We start from the raw sequence: 20,775 nt of genomic DNA on the forward strand, positions 1-20,775 counted from the left end.
TAAAAAAAACTTTAACATATTAAAGAATAGCAAACTATATCATCTGAAATATTGTTTCCTTACTTCTTATCAGTGACATGTCTGTTGGGGTTTTAGCCCATAATGCTCTTTTTCAGGATATATCATTCCATTCCCACCCCCTTTTTTCCTTCTTTCTTTCCCCAATTGATATACACATTCTGTGCATACTCAGGCTGATTGTTGGGAAGTATATGATAATGGGATGAAAAATCCCTTTTAATGTTTGAAATTACAATATTTTCTGTTATCATATATAATAGAGGTGCTTGAAAATGATCTATGTACAAGTAGAGTATGCTGTACAGGTAGTCTTCGCTTAACGACCATTTGTTTAGTGATGGTTTGGACTCACAACAGTGCTGAAAAAAACCAACTTGTGACTGGTCCTTGCACTTATGACCGTCACAGAATCCCCACAGTTGTGATCATGATTTGGGCACTTGGCAACCAGTTCGCATTTATGACCATTGCAGCATCCTGTGGTCACATGGTTGCCATTTTTGACCTTCCCAGCCAGCTTCTGACAAGCAAAATCAATGTGGAATGGCGTGATTTCCTTAACAACCACATGGTTCACTTAATGACCACAGTGATTTGCTTAACAACCATCACAAAAAAAGTCATAAAATCGGGTCAGATTCACTTAATGATCACTTCCCTTAGCAACCAAAATTCCGGTCCCAATTTTGGTTGTTAAGCGAGGACTCTCTGTAGATCTGATTCAAAGGTCCTTTGGGATGAATATAAACACACTATACATATATATACAAACTATAAGAAAAAATACAAAAAAGGCAGCCAGTTATCTGAAAGGCCAAGTTGATGTATATAGCCATTCAAAACTGTTACTCTAATTACTATCAAAAAACGTATCTCCAGAATTTGCTTAAATTTGCCTAAAACTGAAAAGAAAGAGAAAATGTTTTGAAATCTCAAATCTAAGCTATTGGTATGTTGCATAGATAGCTTTTTAATAAAAAATATGTATCTTTATAATTACCACAATGTGCCATATTTGTTATGTGGAATACCACTTACTATTCATAAAAAAAATCATCTGGGCTCTTTTTCTTGTGAAAGAATTGAGTATCCAAACTTTTGTATCACAATCCATAACTCTAGTTAGATACAAGGAAAGATTATCATCATCCTAATATTGATAGAACACACTTCAACATATAAAACACCAAATACGTTTTTCCCTTTTGTAGAGAGTAAAGAAGATAACCTTGATGGAGATATACAAGCACCACTGCCAAGGTAACAAGGGTAAAACATTGTCTAAGTTGAGAACATCTAGATAACATTTGGAAGCAGCTTGCAAGATTGATGTCAGTTCCACTAGTTAGACCAGACCAAGAAATCAACTCCACAGGAAGGCTAAAGCCACTTTTATTGAGACTGGTAATAATATCAGAATCTTGCAAGTCTGATTGAGTGGTATTTTCTACCCCTTTTATAGGAAGGTGTTTATTTGAGCTGCTTCTGAATGTTATCTGGACGTTGTGGACTTAGACAATGTTTTACCCCTCATTGCCTTGGCAATGGAGCTTGCACATCTCTGTCACAGTCATCTTCCTTACTCTCTACACCTATTTATTGCAGGAGTGCACAACTACTTGTACATTTTAATGTGTCAGGAGAGAAAGTTATTTCATTCCTGGTGAATAATCAATGTACTTATATTGAACTATGTTTAACTATATTAAACTTTAAATTAAACTCAATTTCTTATCCTGGCTCCATCAACTTTTTGAAACGTGGATTCCAGCTCACTATTCAAAGACCAAGTGCAGCTCTCAGCCCACAAGAACTTGCATTCCTCTAATTCACAGTAATACTTACTCAGTTCTTTGCCAGCAGCTGCTGCCACACAATTTTTCGGCAATTCAATCATAACACTGATATCTTTATTAAGGGGAAAGAAGTAGAACAAATAACTAATTAACATCTAGCTTACATGTTATAATTTCAAAAAATTATGCAATACTCTCTGATTATTCTGAGAAGGCTACTTAAATCATTTGATTTATGATTTCCGGGTATTTTGCTCTTCTTAAGAATACTTACAAAGCCATGAAAAAAGTGTTATACAAAACAATTTTTATTTGTGTAGGACAGAAAACACAAACACACCCCATGAAAGATGTCCCAATTCTTTTATCAACAGATTTTGAGACAATGGCTACTGTTGGAAGGGCTTACTGGATACAACTAGTGGCGTGCATGAAGCAGAAAATGCATTCAAACCTGAAACAAATACTATGTTCAGAAGTTCTGCCAAATTGTGCTGGGTGCACTATGGTTCAGCTAAACCAAAACCTCACCCAAAATTGGTGTTTTTGAGTTTCAGTTGAAACAAAATCCAGAGTGATCTCACAAGGACAGTAGGGCAAGACTGGTGTGCCTTGCCCATCTCTCCTATCTTCCCCTGCATGGCCTGCATGCTGGCTCATCTACTAATCATCCAAGTGCCTTCCATTCCCTATCTTACGTTGCACTTGAAGCCAAGGACACCAGCATAAAGGGAGGTACAGAAAGGCAAGCTCTTGAAAAACTGGGGAAATGGGCAGGCCATTTGGGTATGCTGCACTTAAAGTCAAGGGCATGGTGGTGGGTATACCACTGGCCCATCCATCCCCAATATTCCCAGCATTTTATTTTTCCTGCATTGCCATTGCTACTGCACACTACCAACATCCTTGGATTTTTCCTGTTCTCCCATACAAAATACTTATGCCTGGAACATTTGTATTCTAGTCAATGCTCAGACCAAAACATACATGTCTCAATCCAGACATATCAGGCTTCACCCAGCCCAAGCCTCTAGGAATCTTTTGCATGTTTGGATCTGACATGGTCAAAATGTCTAGTTTCCCAATTCAAACTGTTTGAACTTGTCAGTGTATTGTGAAATTAAGGAGTTTTCATCATGTCTTCTGACTGTCAATTGAGGTTTATGGATACATTCTGCCAATCTTCTGTTTCTTCTTCTACATAGTGGCAATTTTAGACCGAGCGAGATCCAAAAATGCAAAAGAATTCCTAATGGCTTGACACTCCAACAAATCAGTCATTAGCAGATGCACTGAGATAACTTCCACCTACAAACCATTGAAAAAAGAAAGCAATCAAAGGTCAAAGAAAGAGGCCAACAGTTCCCATCACATACCTATTAACCAACTAGATAAGAAGGAATCAGTGTCAAATAAACAGGAACAATGAAGGAACAACAATACTCTTTGCTTCAAAGAGCAATCAAAGAAGAAACAATGCCCCAGTCAAGGATGAGAGGCAAAATATAGTAGGACATGAAAACAAACAAACAAAAAGGATGTGGGGGAAGTGGTAGTAAGATTGTTGTTGTATTTGAAAGGCCTAAATGTGTTCAGTAAGAAAAAAAAATTCTTACAGGTATTGACATGCTGTATTCCCTTTTTACCTGCATTTTAAAAACAAAAATCAGTACATTGGAAATCAATAAATTTGATAGGGGAATGTCCTCTTGTAGTTCCTGATTATTATTACATATTATTACACTGATAAACCAGATGCTTAGCAGACCACTAGGGGTCAAATATGTCAACTGCTTGTTAAATTATATTTCCAAAATCTGGAATTTCTCAATTTATGAAAAACTTTGGATATATTGAACATTATTTGTTAATTCTCACCTTTTGAATTAACTTGTACTGAAGGAGAGGCAAGACTGGACAATATGTTCCATGTTTAATTCATTGTTTAAAAATTGAACCATTTATTTATTTTCTATCCCACCTTTATTATTTTTTATAAATAACTCAAGGTGGCGAACATACCAAATACTCCTTCCTCCTCCTATTTTCCCCACAACAACCCTGTGAGGTGAGTTGGGCTGAGAGAGAGTAACTGGCCCAAGGTCACCCAGCCGGCTTTCATGCCTAAGGCAGGACCAGAACTCACAGCCTTCTGGTTTCTAGCCTGTTGCCTTAACCATTAGACTGAACTGAGGAAATTCAAAGATACAACTTCAAAACTTAAATAGCCAAACACTTTAATTATGGGGTGCCCCCCGCCCTGTTTTCTTAGTTTCCCTTGCTTAGTTGTTCAGTTTGGTACTTATATTTTCTTTCAATGTTTTTTTATCTCTCTCTCCACCTTCCTTAATATTTTAATATTTTAAAATTTAGTATTTATTTTAGTAAAGTGTAGGTTCTTTTTTGTATTTTTAAGCATAAAGTATATTATTTAATGTTAAGGGGTTTTTTCCTTCTAAAATACAGTTTTTATATACTTTTTGTATACTTAATATCGTTTATATATATTTCATATCAACATGTAATACCTTTTAAGAAATGTTAATAGTAACCATTTTAAACTTCATTAATTAAAAAATAGAAGTCAGCTCTATGTTATCTTTAAAATCAAAGACACTTTGCCAAATTAATTTTATATCATTATACAGATTCTTTCTGCTTTTTAAAAAGCTATTTAAATTTGTTTACCTGCATCAGTTAGATGACTTGTCTTACATAAGAGATCTAATTTTCGGTTCCAAACACACAAATCACTTCCTCCAGAAAGCCATACATCCAGCCTTTGAAGAACAGTCAAACACTACAGAAGCAAATTACATAGTCAGATGTATAAGACATAACATTCTTGAAGGATGTTCTCAAATAAAACTATTATCACCTTTATTTATTAAGACTTTAGATACTGTGACATTCTATTTCCTAGCAACATTTATAATCAATAGAGGGCTTTATGATTATGAAGCAGAAACTAAAAAAAATGAATAGAGACTCTAATACTTCAAGATCATATTGAATTAAAAATGTAGTTGAATATCTGTCTTCTCAAAGGTAAGTCCAACTATATTCAGTAACACTCCCAACTTATATAGGATTGCAATCTATACTTTTCAAAACTTTGAAATAATTATTTTTGTCAAGATAATATCACATTAAAAATGTTTTCATACCCTACTTCTGATTTTTTTTAAAAGAAAGCAAATCAAGATGAGATTTTAAATACCACAAAAGCATTATTTCTTGAAATTCTCCAGTTTTTTCAAATATGTCAACATTAAATATACAACACTGAAATTAAGATTTTACATTACAGAGAAGTAAGTTTTCACACAGTGATCATGATGCTTTAGTACTGCCATCTGAAAAGTATCAAACTGTTTAAAGACCAATATTGACATTACTTTCCATATTCTGTCTCAGACAGGAGCTTAGAACTATTGCACTCAACTATGCAACAAATGGTAGAAACATTGTATTTGTGCATCAAAGGACTTCACACTGGCCTTTTCCGTCATAATCTCAGGGATACAATTTCAGAAATAATCAAAAATACATTGGTTGAGATCTGTAGGCTTCCAAGCTCACATAAAGCTATTTATGTTAGTGATTAATATTCTTGTAAATGGACAAAGTGATGGAAAGCATCCTATTGTAATGTGCAATGGCTCTAACTAAGATTGAAAATATATTGTTGACTGATCTCTCAAGGTACCTAGGCTAGGCTGTGAGTCTACCTAGGCTGTTTGAGTCTACCTACCTGTTTGAGACTACCTAGGCTGATGGGGTCTAAAAAGCAACCCAAAGTACCTCAGATTAGACACACAAATACCAAAAACTTGAGCTGATACAACTGCAAACATAAGACTGACAGTAGGATTAAAATCTGCATAAATAAATTAAATACACCAAACCACATTCATTTTTACTTACCTTTACGATGGAATGAAAACAGGATACTCTGTGAATCTGCCTGCCATTTTCACAATCCCAAACCTGGTTTCAATCATTAAGGAACTAAGAATAGCAGCTAAAATATCTTATACTGTATATCCATAATAAAAGTTTGAACCATAAATGCAAGAGCCTAATTAGGTGTGATTTCTATTTCCCACAGATGTTTCCTGTACAAAAGTGTTTCCTTGAGCCTCTTACTACCATACCAATGATGGGAGAAGACATTTGTAGAACTCATTTCCTTACCAGAAGAGAAGGAAGAGCGTACTATGCACCAGGAATGCAAATATACAATACCTTTTCCTGAGAGTTTCTATTGTTCAACCTGAAAGAGATTATTATCACCTACAGCCATCTTTTTTGCCCATACGATGAAGATTTGTGCAGAGAAAATAATGTTTCCACAACTGTATCTTATCACTGTCATTTTTAGTCACACATCAATTTGCCATGCAAATGATAAAAGTCTGTCTGCTCTGCTTTTACAGCAATTTGCTCACTGAAGCCCCAAACTTGGATGTGATACAGTATGATCAGTATGCACCGTTTATTATGCAACAAGACCAATTCTGCATTTCTCTGATCAAGAAGTAAAGGATACAACTACAGTTCTGTCAGCACTTGCTGTCAAAATCATATGGCATTTTTCTTTACAACTATCTGACAGAGGTAAAGCTGCAAGAGCTGTAATTTTTTGTGTATGTGCATGCAGTTCAAATAACTTTTCTCCAGTCTGAAAAACAAAAACAAATCTAATGTCATAATAAAAGTGCTAAATGAAAACAAAAACTTGTGCTACGAAGGAACAATACAAGTAATCAGAATAATCAATTAAAATATTATTTAAGTTATTAAAAACACAGGAACTCACCATATACCATGCAAATAACTGGTCCATCTAGCTTAGCCTTCCCGCACCTGCTGCTGTTATTTCCCAGAAAACCCAGCCAATTCCTATAAATCTGTTCACCATGCTAGCTAACGGTTACAGAAGCTGATGTAAAACATGTCTGGATGGCAATAGGCTGAGAAAGGCTAGTCAGTGCTGTGTGGTAGAGGCTCTCAAAGTTTCAGATAGGGTCTTTTCCAGCAATACCATAGATGCTGTATGGAGTCACAGATGTGAGATGGGTGGCTATACAAACTGAGTAAAAATAAATTTTAAAAAATCCACTCTAGAACAATGACCTTCAATTCCTTTGTAACTACTTTTTTACAGCAGAATCTCAAAATATTTGCATATTTCAGCATACATGCCCAATATGGAGTGCATACCTTTTCTAAAAATATATCAGAGTTCTTATATGCAAAAGTTGAATTCTGAGAGTAATACAGAATAGGGAAACTAGGGAAAAATTGATTACTGCTTGATTTGTTGTGTTGATGCTACTACTACTTTATTATTATGGTCACAGACCAGAATTACAAATAAAAAGAAAAAAAATACATTGAGATGAGTTGAAATACATTAAAAATACATTAAATGAAACGAACAAAATGCGATAATATATTTACAAATTGATAGAATCGTCGGTGGGCAGTTGAGGTCTGCCTAATTTGCACACAGTACAGCAAAATTTAGCTACATTCAGGGAAACTAAACATTCTGATCAGATAGCAACAACTGAACATAAAAGAGATCAGAATTTCCTGGATATTTTATCAAATGAGGAGTTATTAAATGGGTTCGGGAATCCTTATAGAAAATACAGTATAGCAGGACATGTACCATAGTTTCAATAGCCCCTTGTCCACAGGGGCACAATCTCAATTCATATGGGACTTTTCTGTAGTGGCCCTCCAAAACTGCTGTAGGAAGCACATTACAGCATGCCAGAGTTAGTGCCCTCCGAAATTTGGAGACAGTTACATAATTTAGGTATCTCGCTGGCTTATAAGAAAAGACTTGATTGCCCAAAAAAACACTCTTAGGCAAAGCTGACTGGTCCTGCTGAATTTCCAGGTTTTTGATTTGCTGCTTGAATTCGCTAAGTGCATGCTCATAGCTCATCATTAGGAATGCCTCACTAGAGAAGCCAAGATGTTGTAATTTTTGTGAGATAGTCCTGAACCATACTGATTTATAATTATCCTTAAAAAGGAAAGAACCCATAGGGAAAAACAGTAGCTTCAGTCAATGTGCTATAATACAAGTCCATGCACCTGTTTCAACTTTAGCCAACCCTGCTTCCCTCCTTAACGCTACGTTTGGAGTACAGGGGGGTACCTGAAATATGGCCCTTAAGAATTTGGATTGAACCCTTTCCAGCAGTGTGAAAGGACAGGGTCCTAGCTGAGCACCGAAGAGTAATTGTATGTGAGCCTTAGCTGAGTATAGCTTCAGTGCTGCTGGGATATGCTGTGCTTCCCTGGTAAAGTGAAAGGATTGGATTGTGTCTATGCTAAGTATGGGAAGGAGTGAAGAGATATGCAGAAGCCTGAGGCCAACTAAAATTTTTGCTCTGTCTTCTTAAATTTAGCTGGTACTGTGTACACAGTTCAATATTTATTTTTGCTATTTTAGACTCTAAATGCTTTAAAAAAAAAAGAAAGCCAACATTCTTAAGAAGCTTGATTCTGTGGTCAAATACTTTTCACCCCATACAACCCATCTACGAACTTTAAAAATGCTTATATTTTTGAAAGATCTGGCAGCATATTTGTGTACAATAAAAGTAGAAAGAAAAGTCCATATTCATTACATACAAGGACGAATAGCTTTCCAGCCTTCCAGTAGAACTTGGAGCCTTCCAAAATGAACAGCAAGGCAAGGTGAAAACTGACATCAGTCACAAAAGGAACAGCTGCAGGGAACTGCTTCAACCTATTTGGCCATCTACAAGTAGACCTCACTTACTGACTGCCTTGTGCAGCAACCGTTCGAAGTTACGACAGTGCTGAAAAAATAACTTTGTGACCAAGGCATTAGGACTTCGCAGCATCTCTCTCTCAGTCACATGTTTGTTAATAGTATTAGTAGTTACATATTAACAGTAGTTAATAGGCACTGTCCTGTGCCTGACAGGTTCTTTTCTTTTTCCCCCCTTGCAGAATGGAGATATTGCTTAAACAAGTGATCTCTTTAGGCAATCTCTCCTGTTCCTGACCTGATTTTTTTATCCCCCGCTTGCAGAGCAGAGAGCTTGGAGAGGAAGAGATTACAAAGAGTAAGCAGGCGCACAATGGGGAATACACATTGAAAGGAGTGTGCTCATGGACTATTTGCCTAGCATGCTTGGGGCTAGGAGCCTTGAGCACACTAGGCAAACAGCTGGTGCTAGCACATTCCTTTTGATGTGTATTACCCACTGTGTGCCTGCTTATTCTCTTGTAATCCCTTCCTCTCCAATGAATGTAAATACAAACATTAATTCCCTTCTTGCTAATTATCCTAGCACCAGGATGAGCATTCCAAATGGTGGGGGAGTGGGGAATAAGGAAAGCTGAAGTAAAATTATAAGCACAGTCGCATTCACATGATTTTTTACTTAGTGACTGAGTTGCCAGTCCCAATTGTGGTCGCTAAAGGAGGACTACCTGTATTAAGAATTTTGCAAGTGCCTGAATTGCTTTTTTCTTTCTCCCAGTCTCTTTTCATTTTGTATCATGAATTTTAGATTATCATCCTAAGAATCAGCTGAAGATCAGGGCAAAAATACTCTACATACATACATACATACATACATGCAATTCAGGAAGTGAAGACTATTAATTTATGTGAAAAACCACTGTGCCAAACCCATAAGGCATGGAACTATACAAAGGACTTTGCATATCATATTAACTATAATCAAATTCAGCATTCTGTCTAAATATTTTCTATGTTAATAAACAGTCCTGCAGTATATAAACAGTGTATAAGTACTGCAAGCTTTTAAAAGTTTTGCTATAGTACATATAATATTTTTACTTACTTTTTTCATACAGTTACAGATCAGGATAGGAAACTGATGAGGTAGTAAATGAATTTCTATTCCTCTGACAGACTGGCATCTGCTAACAATCTATGACATGCCCCAAATCTGTTACAAAGAGTTATGGCATTCTCAACTTTGGGGCATCAGGGGAATAAACAGATGAGGGGAATGAAAGTGGGTCTATTGCAGTGACTATCTGATCATATAAAATGAGTAAGTAATCTACTGATTTGTTAGGACAGTGTTACAAAACATGTAATTAAACCATTTTTGCACAAATATTTTTTTCTAATATTACAGATATGCAAAGATGTTGATAATCTGCATGCCCGTTTTGTCTTCACCTTTTCATCTGTAAATTATATTCATACACCCATGGTTCTTTATGCATTTTTAATTTACAGTTCTGCTTCTGTAATAATGTTTCTGCTATAAATCTTTGAAATAAGAATTATAAATAATAGCTAATTTTATATTCCAGCAGCTCATGAATTCAAACTTCACCCAATCTGCATCTATAGATAGTTTTAAAACAATTTTTCAATTTCTTAAACAAACCTGAACATTCCAGAGACATACAATTCCATCATCACCAGCAGATGCAAACCTAACAATGAAAAAGATAAACAAATTAGAGAGACTATCCCATCTGTTACCACATGACGAAAAAGCAAGAAAAAAAAAAAGCTCATTGATAATCACTCTTTAAATTAATCCATGGACTGATATATACAAAGAGATGAAACATTAACTGATCATTAGAAAGTATTTTAAATCTTCAAAATGAGATCATGTTTTTATTACTGCATAAATAAAAATACGTATTACATTCTCATATGATTAGCCTCCCATCTCTAGCACATCTGCATTCATGTGTTATCACAAGATCAAAATAATCACTTAAAACATCTTTGGCATTCATTATTTTAAAAGGTAATGGCTGAATCCTGGTAAGAAACACTAGTCCTCTATTAGCTGAATTTAATGCTGAAACTGTATACAGCATTAGTAATATCACATTATGTAGCACAGATATACCTTTTAAAATCTTCTAGGAAGAATTCATGTGTCAATAAATACAATGGTCTAGATTTTCTTTAAAATAATTAAAATATGAAATACAGACTTTCATGTGACACTCTAATGGCAGACCAATCCCATTTTGCAAATGGATTTCTTTTCACTAAGTTGGTGTTTTCATGGGTCATCTGATTCTTTTCCAGTTATGATCACCATCCTCTATAATCTTGTCTGTTTCCTGGAGGAGCACCACATGGTCAAACAAGCTATTCTTAAAGTGTGTTATGAATTCAGTCCAGTTTAATGTGTCAAATGCTAGAGTATCCCTTGCAATTTTATTTCATTCCATTTTTTGAAAGATGCTTGCTGAGGCTTAGTCTTCTTTAGTGATCTTGCAATCAATATGACCTTTTCTTCATGTTCAAAAACATAAAAGAAAAGAAGTGAAAAGCAGCTGTCTGTTAGGTTGATACAGGATTTATTTAGTATCTTCAGAAACCAATCTGAGAAAATTTTCCACTCACTGGTTTTAGCTGAGCCATGGAGAAAACAAGAAAATCCCTCTGCAAAATTCTCAGTAAGATGAAATTATCTAGAGAGCTGAAGCATGAAACCTGGCTTACAACAGTTGACAAAAATGCAATCAAAGAACTATGAAAACTAAATAAAATCATTTCAGAAACCAAGTAACAATGTTAAAGTTATTGGAAAGAATCAGATAAGATCATCATGTTTTAGTTAACAACCCTCTAATGACTGAATAAGAAACAATGAAAATGAAATATGTATTATAATTAAAGGAAGATGTAGTATTTTACTGCTTCTGTTATTCTTGTTTATAAATGTATTCCTGTTTAAATATATATTTATTATCTAAAACATTATTTTAGTTAAGTATGTTGAATTTGCTTTAAAACTTTCTACTACATTTTACTGTGTATATTTAACTATTCAGTTAAAGAAAGCTGAATTATTATCCATGAGCTTAACATTCATACAAATTAAAAGAATCTGTTCTTTAAAATGTGGAATCAAGTGCACATGACTCACATATCTGACAAGATACAATTGATAGCATGTAGGTAATTTACGCAGTATATTCTATGTTCCATGATTCCCCAAAGTCACAGTAAGGTACATTTTGTTTTGTGTAAAATGCTTTCTTTCTAATATTTGCCAATAAGATAACAACTTATAAAAATGTATATAGTTGTTGTGAAATAATGCATTCTATCTGTTTCCAGTGAAGTGGGAAAAGCTAATAATTAAAATCATACAACTTGCTCTGTCAAAATCTGTGACAGATGTCTTTTAATTAGATTTTACCTAAAGACTTACAGGGATTTCTTATATCAATTTATATATCAGAACTAAGCTGTCCATCATATATTTTTCAATTTGGGAGAGAAAAACATAAGGTTAATTTAAAAAAAAATTAAAGTCACCCTTACAGTGCAAATGAGAAATATGAAAGTAATGGCTCACCTGTAGTCATCAATTGCCACTAGAAATCGCACTATATCATGGTGACCTTTCAGCACAAGAAGCTCGGTGTAAGGATTCTGAGCTTGTTCTTCACCAATGGTCTGTACAGATTTCTAGAAAAATAAAACTGAGTATTACACAATTTATTGTCTCAATCTTTCTTCAATCAATAGATTTTGTCCACTGTCTATTACTCTTGGCCCTATCCTAACTACTTAATTATTTTAATATACAATTTATTTATGAACCCATTATCTAAAACCGGAATAGGCCATTTTTAAAACAAAGAATGTCATGTCAAAGGAACCTTGGAAAATGGAAACTCTATGAGAAGGAACCTTAGAAAATGGTGCTGGACATTCTAACAAATGAATGGGTGTTGTTGTTGTTTTTACAGCTCTGGAACAGCCCTTGTTATGAACACTTCATAGCAACCCTGCTAAGTATGGGGCTATCTTAGTACATGGATAAGCCAAAAATTAGAGGTTACATTCACTGAAGTAGAGAAATATTCTAGATCCCAAACATAATTATCCTCAGAATTTAAAAAAAAAAAGGAATCATCACCATATTTCAAGTTGTTGAGTTGATGAAATGATAGGGTTAAATATTAATATGCAGAGTGTAGAGCCTTTTCTGTGAGTATAATCAAATATAGATAGGGACTAGTTTTCATTCTTATTTAATGGTAATCAATGGCAGTAATGAAATCCTGCTTCTCCACCATGATAGCAACTGTACAGTATCACCGATAGTATTTTTATTCTTTCTTCTTATATTGTTATAGATCTTGATACATTGTATTGAAATGTATATATGTGTATATGTCAATTGTATTGAAATAACTGTGTTTCAATATAGTGATATTTATATGATATGAATAGAGATTAGTAACATTCTATTATTTAAATAGCTTAAAGTATTGAAAATAGAGAAAGGAAAGAAAAAAAATCTATCAATATTAATTATAAGTTAGGATGTCAATAGTACAAGCATAAAATTATTTGGCTTTTTCATCTAAAATTAAGAAACTTTAAAAAAAGAACTGCTGCAACTCCCATATACTTTTATGGGTTATAATATAATGTAGGTGACAGGAGTCATCTACAATGTACAGTGTAAGGACTGTAAGAACCACTGTGTAGGACAGACAGGAAGAAGACTAGAAGAGTACATCCACGAACACCAACTAGTAGTCAGAAGACACAATGAAGACTCCTTAATCTCACAACACATGGACAGACTCATCCATACTTTCAACTGGGAAACTGAGCATCCTAGACCAAGCCAAAACCAAAAATGCGAGGGAATTCCTGGAAGCTTGGTATTCAGACAAGTCAGCCATCAGCAGGCACACAGAAATAAACAACATTTAAACACCTTTAAAAAGAGACAATAAAAAAGCTAAAAAGGAAACAAAAAGACCAGAATACCTCCTCACCAGCAATCAACACCCAGATAAGCAGGTATTAACACCAGGATCAAAACCAGACAAACAATCAAGCAGTAAACAATACACTAATCAAGAAACTACCAACTTGGGCAAACAATCAAGCAGTAAACAACAGCCTAATCAAGGAGCCATCAAGGAGAGAACAACACCCCCACCAACACCGACAGGACAAGCTACTGTATATAAACAAAGAGCAAACCCCACTCCCTTCTAACTGAAGATGTTACCTAGTTGGGTAACAAAATGTCTGCAAGAAAACAACCAAGCTCAGAGAACACCAAGGACTTCACAATTCCAAGATTCTCTGCATTATACTATGTATATCTTTCCAGTACTTTTGAGTTCTTTTACATGTCCACCACATGTGGTAAAATGTTCCTTCTGTTTCATGACATTTCCAACATTTATTACTGTATGATTTGTCTAGTTTAGATATTATTGATGGAGCTGTATACAATCTATAAAACATTTTAAAACATCTATGGCATAGGGACGGGATATCTGAGAGACTGCTTGTCTCCAATTGTTTCTGCCCGCCCAATATGAACAGCAGAGTGGGTGTGCTCCAGATCCTCTCCATTAAACACTGTCATCTTGTGGGACCTAGGAAGTGTGCCTTCTCTATTGCTCCCCCTTGCTTTTGAACAGCATCCCCCCAGAGATAAGGATGGTGCCCTCTCTCCTAGGGTTCCAGAAAGCATTAAAAACCTGGCTTTGGTCCCAGGCCTGGGGTTGATGTTTATGATTTGTTTCAGGCCCCTGTTTTGTTTTGTTGATTTTGTTGTTTATCAGATTATTTCTGTCTGGGCTGTCTGATTTTATTTTTTTAGCTGTTTTTTATATCTTTTTCTGGCTTTGTATGCCACCCAGAGTCCACTGGAGTTGTGTGGCCAATAAATTTAAACAAACAAACAATTTTTGTACCAATTTTCCTTTAAGTTATGAAAAGGTGAAAGGTCCCCTGTGCAAGCACCGAGTCATGTCTGACCCTTTGGGGGGATGCTGCTTTCATGACGTTTTCTTGGCAGACTATAGTGGGGTGGTTTACTATTGCTTTCCCCAGTCATCACCTTCCCTAGCAAGCTGGGTACTAATTTTACAAACAACAACAACAACAAAAACAAATAATTTTTGTACCAATTTTCCTTTAAATTATAACTTGGTATTTTTCAAAGTAATGAAAAGACTTTTTTATAAAATCCAGTGAATCTGATGGTGAAATTCTCAAAAGCTCTCTGCAATCAATCTTTAATTATTTGTGCTAGTAAAATTCATTTACAATTACTTTGATACCATATGCTCTTCCTCATGACCATGTTAATGTACATTTGTCTAGTTCTTGAGTTGGAAGAAAAACATGTTGCATTATTTGCACTGTCCTGACTGCCAAGTTCTTATCTGTCTCAGTAATGAGCCTTGACCTTACAGTTTTACTGCAAGAGAATTTAAGGGCAATAATTAATGGACTCCCCTTCCCCTCCCACTCAGTATCACCAACTGGGGGAGAAAACATCACCAGTCTCCTTAAAGTGCATCAGAGCAGGCTTATGTGAGAATAGATAGGTGCTGGGGCTGGAGGCTTTAGCAACCTCACAAGTTGCCAGAGTGACAAGTTACTTAGAAGACTAATGGACCTATGTCCAAAAACAGCTCAGCTGATAGTCATTTGGCAAAAGAGGTGTACAAGATGAAGCAGGAGGACCTTGTCCTGCACAAGACTTCCCACCCACTTCATCTTCACCTGCCCTCCACCCACTGATCTGTTAGCTGGGCTATTTTTGGACAGAAGACTGGTAGACCAGTTTAGTAGTTTTCCTGTCACTTAGACTACAGTAGAGGAAGAAATTGGCAAATATCTTGTCAATTTCACCCTGGCTCCCAAATATCCCAAACTGTTAAGTGTCTAATAGTACTGGCAGTGTTTGGCTACAGTCTGAAGCATCTGGAAGTATCCCATGCAGTATATAAAATGGCCTTAGAATAGGTAGAATGGTACTGCCTCCCTCCCAATGTAATATGAACAGCAGTCATGCAAAACCCACTGTTGACAGAAACAGCAGAAACCTTTTAATGATTCATTTGAGAGAGAACCAGCAATCTCTCCCTCCAAAGTTAAATCAAATCCCCCTCCCTTTTTTTTTTTACAGAGCAGTGTATAGAAGGAGCCCACATAATGCCTGAACAGTATGAGTCAGACGTTACATGCATGTCTCTGTGGAAATCAGGTGCCGTTCCTTCTGCAACCCAAACAAAAATAGCTATGGAAGGAGGGTCCCAATGACCAGAGAAAAGGGAGCAATCAGCCTCAACAGGGCAATAGGAGCTCAGCTGATGTCAGTACCCGATTACAATATCACCAAGAGCTTAAATGAAGTGTCCCAAAATTTCATATGCCAAAATGTGTGTCAGTAGAAGATGAAAAAACACTACTTTGAAACTGAGACCTCTAACAACAAATTTAGTTTGCTTCCATGATAGGCTAGAGATGGGGCAAAGACTACATTGTGACATGTCCTCTAAAAGCGAATAACATGATGTCCTTGTGCCACATTTAGTGGGACATGAGGATGAGTTACACTGGTAGTCCTCAGGCAACTCTTCACATTATATGATACCATTAGTCATGGCTAGAGGGCAGTATAGGGTAATTCGTATTTTATGGTTTGGCCCTTGACTTATACAGAGTTATTCTGTAATGTTTGGCAATAAATATATGATTAGAAAAGATATTCTGAGATTATGTTACTCTAATTCTTACACAGGGGATGTGATGGCGCTGCGGGTTAAACCACTGAGCTGCTGAGCTTGCCGATCGGAAGGTCAGCGGTTTGAATCCGCGTGATGGGGTGAGCTCCAGTTGCTAGTCCCAGCTCCTGCCAACCTAGCACTTTGAAAACATGCAAATGTGAGTAGATTAATAGGTACCGCTTCGGCGGGCAGGTAACGGCGTTCCGTTTAGTCATGCCAGCCACATGACCACAGAAGTGTCTACGGACAAATGCCAGCTCTTTGGCTTTGAAAGGGAGATGAGCACCGCCCCCTAGAGTCAGACACAACTGGACTTAATGTCAAGGGAAACCTTTACCTTTACTAATTCTTACATAGATAAACTGCTCATATAGATTATTGTATATGACCTTGTACAAATAAATCATTCAACACACAGAGTAGCTAGTAGCACTTGCACAAACCTTCAGATAAAACAACTGTAATAGGCTTCATGTAAGATTATCTTTGAGGATAATACAAAAAAAAGATTCAAAATACAATAACCTAGACATGGGTGGGAGCCAGAAAGCAAAAAGACTGAACACATGACTCAGCTTTAATTCATTTGCAGTGACTACTAGTTTGGATCCATGTTATCTCAGGAACAGACTTGATTCTTATAAACCTGTTGGAATGTCAAGATTTACCTCAAGGATTGCTCTTGAAGTTCAAGGTCAGACGGTTGGCATGCACTAAAGACAGTCTCTTCTCAGTGAGGGTGATGAGTTTTTGCAACACTCTTTTATTAAGACTGCCCCTTTTATTGTAGAATTTAGGTAGGCTTTAAATAACATATTCACAGTTCCTTTTACATAGTAATTTTAGACATCTGTTCTAATGTGGTCATCTTTAAATTGGTTTTTGTCAGCCATTATTTTTGTTCAATATTGTGGAAGAGCACAGCTTTAAAAACAGTGGAAAAACTTGCAACAGTTGACCACCTATTCGAACTGGATATATCAGTGGTCTGTATGTATAATAATGGTACACATTCATGTTTGTGAGCAGCTTAATTATGTGTTCTGTGAAGTAGCTATGTATACAAGAGTGAAAAGACAGGAACTGAGATATGCTGCAAGTCATATTTGTAAACACATACAAATCTCCACTTGCACACAAATCCTTTAACAACTCATATCACTTCAACTGAAGGGGTGCATTTTAGTCTATGAAGTTGAATCGCATCCCTTTCCCATTTTAAATCCACATTTCTTCCCAATTCACCCTCACTTCCAATCATTTTTCTCCATGAGTTTTTTTTACCTCTGTCCCCTTTATTTATTCCTTTCTTTTAAAAGAGGAAGAAAGAGTGGCTGTGCAGTTCAGTTTCAAATTCACCGAGACAAACACACAAAAGGAGCAGGAACTCAGTCTAAAAAACAAGAGGTGATTTTCCTACTTCAGCAAACCAGCTGCAATGATAATGGTTCTTCTGTAGTTTCCAAGAGGTCGGTCTTTTGCAACGTGGGGACCTCTAAAAGACCAGCTTCCCTAATTCCCAGGAGCGTGATAACTATGGGAATTGGAAGGGCAACGTCTTTGGAGGGCTTGGAGAGGACTACCATCTGCCAAGGCTCAAAGTGTGCTGTAATGTTACAGTATTACTACTGGCCTGTGTATAAGAAATAAGCCCTCGACGCTGCTCTGATTTCCTCATGACAGAAACAGCACTGCGTCCACCAGACATACACGAAATAAACGAAACACGCCTCCCTCCCTTTGACAGGACAGGAAAACGGAAGACTCCGGAGCCGCGCCAGACCTCTACTATCAACTTCCTCATTCCCTCACAACCCATCGCTGTTTTTTACCTCGGCCAACCCTTGCGGCTCGCGCCCCCCTCCTATCAGCCACCGCAGCATTGCGAGAGGCGGAGTCCGGGCTCCTGAGATGACGGCCTTCGCGTCTCCGGTTGAAATGGCGGTAGTTGTCAGGCGCAGCTTGCGTCTAACGCGGAAGTTTTGTCCCTCTCTACTCGCCGTACTTGCAAGAGGAGGGGCGGGGGAAACCGGCGACAGAGCCGCCCGCTATGTAATTAGGCTTGAAAGTTTGACTAGCCGCGCGAGGAAAGTCAGGAAACGCCTCCCGGACCAATCAATCCCCGAATCTTCCATGAGGTAGAAACTGTATTTCCCTAAGCCCCTGCAGGACTGCTGGCTGCTAAACTAGACGCAAGTTTGGGAATACCGAGTGATCGATCGCCCCCTCTTTCTTCAAACGTGCCATGAGCATCCTGTCAATCTTACTATGTGAGCCAGGGAGTCTTCGCCAACCTGGTGCCCTCCAGATATATGGGCTTTCCATTCCCTAAATTCCCAGCCAGCATGACCGGAACTGGCCAGAAATTGAGGGAGCTGAAATTGAAATATTCCCAGGTTAGAGGAGGTTGGATGCATTTACAGTGGCAGTCTCAATTTTCAGCAGTTGCATGACAGGCAGAAAATCAACAGGAGCAGCTTTCTCCTCAGCTGTAAGTGGGAAAATGGTCACCCAACAAAAGTGTTTCCTCTGATATCACAAAAGTGTTCCTGAGATATCATGGTATTTTTAAGCAGGGATGAGCACTGTGATTTTCCAGATGTTGGACTACAACTCTAACATGGAAAAGAGTCAAGAACTATTGGAATTGTAATCCAGCACAAATCCGTAAGACCACCTATTGCCATTTCTGTATTTCTTAAACAGGTGGCTATTCTAAGTTCAGTCTTCAGCTTTTTAAAATAAAGAAAATAAAGGTTATATAATATCAAAATTAAATACTATTATATTGGCTATTGAAGAAGAGGACACATATGGAATGGAGAATAGCCCTGCATTATTCCAATAAGTCTGATAAAATCATGGATTGTCCAGTTTAAGAATTAATATATCCCCACCCTGTGCCATTAATCATAAGAACCCCAACACCCTAGGGTTGGCCTTAGATAGGGTAACCAGATGTGCCAGGGTGGAATGTGGTCTTGTGAAGAGTTCTTTTTGCAATGACTGCACACACTGATTCACCGATAACTAGATTATTTCCAGGCACATTTCAAATGTCAGAAGATGTCAAAAGTCACCTTTCCTTCTTGCGTTCAAGCAGGCTGTGAAAACTTTCGTTTTACAATTACCTTTCTGCTCCAGATAATTAGTCCATCAGGCTTCCTCCAAACATGTGTATTTTTGTTTAGTATTTAATTGAACATTATTATAATCTGTTTTTTACAACAGTTTTAAAACTGTTTTTACAGTTGTTGTACACTGCCCCGAGTTGTAAGATTGGGATGTTAACAAATACAGCAAATAAAGGAATAAAATAAATATATTGAAACTGCTCTGGTCCCCTAACTACCTTAAATAGTTAGATACCTAACTATCCTAGGTAGTTGTTTGGTAGTTTTCATGGACAAAGATCATCCTGTAGTGATGACTGAAATGCAGAATTTCCTCCCCAGACGTTGCACAGAATATTTTAAATTACTTGCATAACAAGTAAACCCTGTGAGGTTTACTGACTAGTATCAAATTATTCAGTGCTACTTATAATTTTCAAGTCTAAACCAGGACATGTTTATCATATTGCCCCAAAACCTGTAGTAGGCCTGCTCAGCAGAAAGCCTACAGGATCAGTAGTGATTCTGTCCATTTTTATGTCTGCAAGAGTGTTCCATAAGTCTGCTATTTTAGGCTCTTGCTCACTGTTTTGTGGGAATAGGTAAGTATTCCAAACAAAACTTATTATTTACGTATTTATTAAATAGTATTTATTAAGCTGTCCAAACAACTGAGAGCTCCTTTGGTGTTGTGGTTCAGGTGCCCGGCTAAAAACTGAGAGACCACAAGTTCTGGTTCTCCCTTAGTCATGGAAGCCAGCTGGGTGACTCTGGGCCTGTCATTCTCTCTTAGGCCAACCCACCTCACCAGATTGTGGTTGTTGGGAAGTTAGGAGGACGGAGCATTATGTATGCTGCCTCAAGTTGTAAAAAATAAAGGTGGGATATAACTCAAATAAATAAATTAAGTAAGTAAGTAAGTAAGTAAGTAAGTCTCCTAATCAATCGAAAGGCCAGAGAGAACAATGCTGCTACTAGGTGTGCAGTCTGCGTTTGCCTGGAGTGCATTTACATAGCAAGAATGCCAGCTGTGCCTTCTCCTGGAGATGTCATGTCATGTCTGCCACAATGACATATGCCTCTCTTTGAGTTCCTTATGAAGGCTGTTCACAAACAACACTTCTGCTGGAAATATCTGCAAACCAAAGCAGGTGTGGATCAACACAAATGTGCAGAGAGCCAGTGAAAGTTTTCAAAGCAGTTCTGTGTGTCTCTCAGAGGATTTTGTTGTTTTACTGTAACATTTTTATAATAATTTTTACTGAGATTTT

The 20,775-nt window shown here is 36.9% G+C and overlaps 2 protein-coding genes across 3 annotated transcripts in view; both read right to left on the reverse strand.

Annotated features, from left to right (window-relative positions):
- Window positions 1-18,435, reverse strand: part of WDR41 (WD repeat domain 41) — a 28,949-nt gene extending 10,514 nt beyond the window's left edge. The window contains exons 1-8 of one of the 2 annotated variants that reach the window (XM_063295548.1): window positions 18,224-18,435; window positions 12,191-12,303; window positions 10,244-10,292; window positions 6,370-6,501; window positions 5,745-5,807; window positions 4,506-4,617; window positions 3,434-3,463; window positions 1,867-1,929 (exon numbers count right to left, since the gene is read on the reverse strand). In XM_063295548.1, the coding sequence (XP_063151618.1) occupies window positions 1,867-1,929; window positions 3,434-3,463; window positions 4,506-4,617; window positions 5,745-5,807; window positions 6,370-6,501; window positions 10,244-10,292; window positions 12,191-12,303; window positions 18,224-18,274 (613 nt within the window). In that variant the 5' untranslated portion in view covers window positions 18,275-18,435. The remainder of the gene's footprint in view (window positions 1-1,866; window positions 1,930-3,433; window positions 3,464-4,505; window positions 4,618-5,744; window positions 5,808-6,369; window positions 6,502-10,243; window positions 10,293-12,190; window positions 12,304-18,223) is intronic. The other variant, XM_063295549.1, reaches the window with a different exon arrangement.
- Window positions 1-20,775, reverse strand: part of TBCA (tubulin folding cofactor A) — a 204,867-nt gene that overhangs the window by 38,276 nt on the left and 145,816 nt on the right. The window lies entirely within an intron of this gene.

This window comes from Candoia aspera, chromosome 2 (genome assembly GCF_035149785.1).
Source record: "Candoia aspera isolate rCanAsp1 chromosome 2, rCanAsp1.hap2, whole genome shotgun sequence".
NCBI classification, from domain to species: Eukaryota; Metazoa; Chordata; class Lepidosauria; order Squamata; family Boidae; genus Candoia; species Candoia aspera.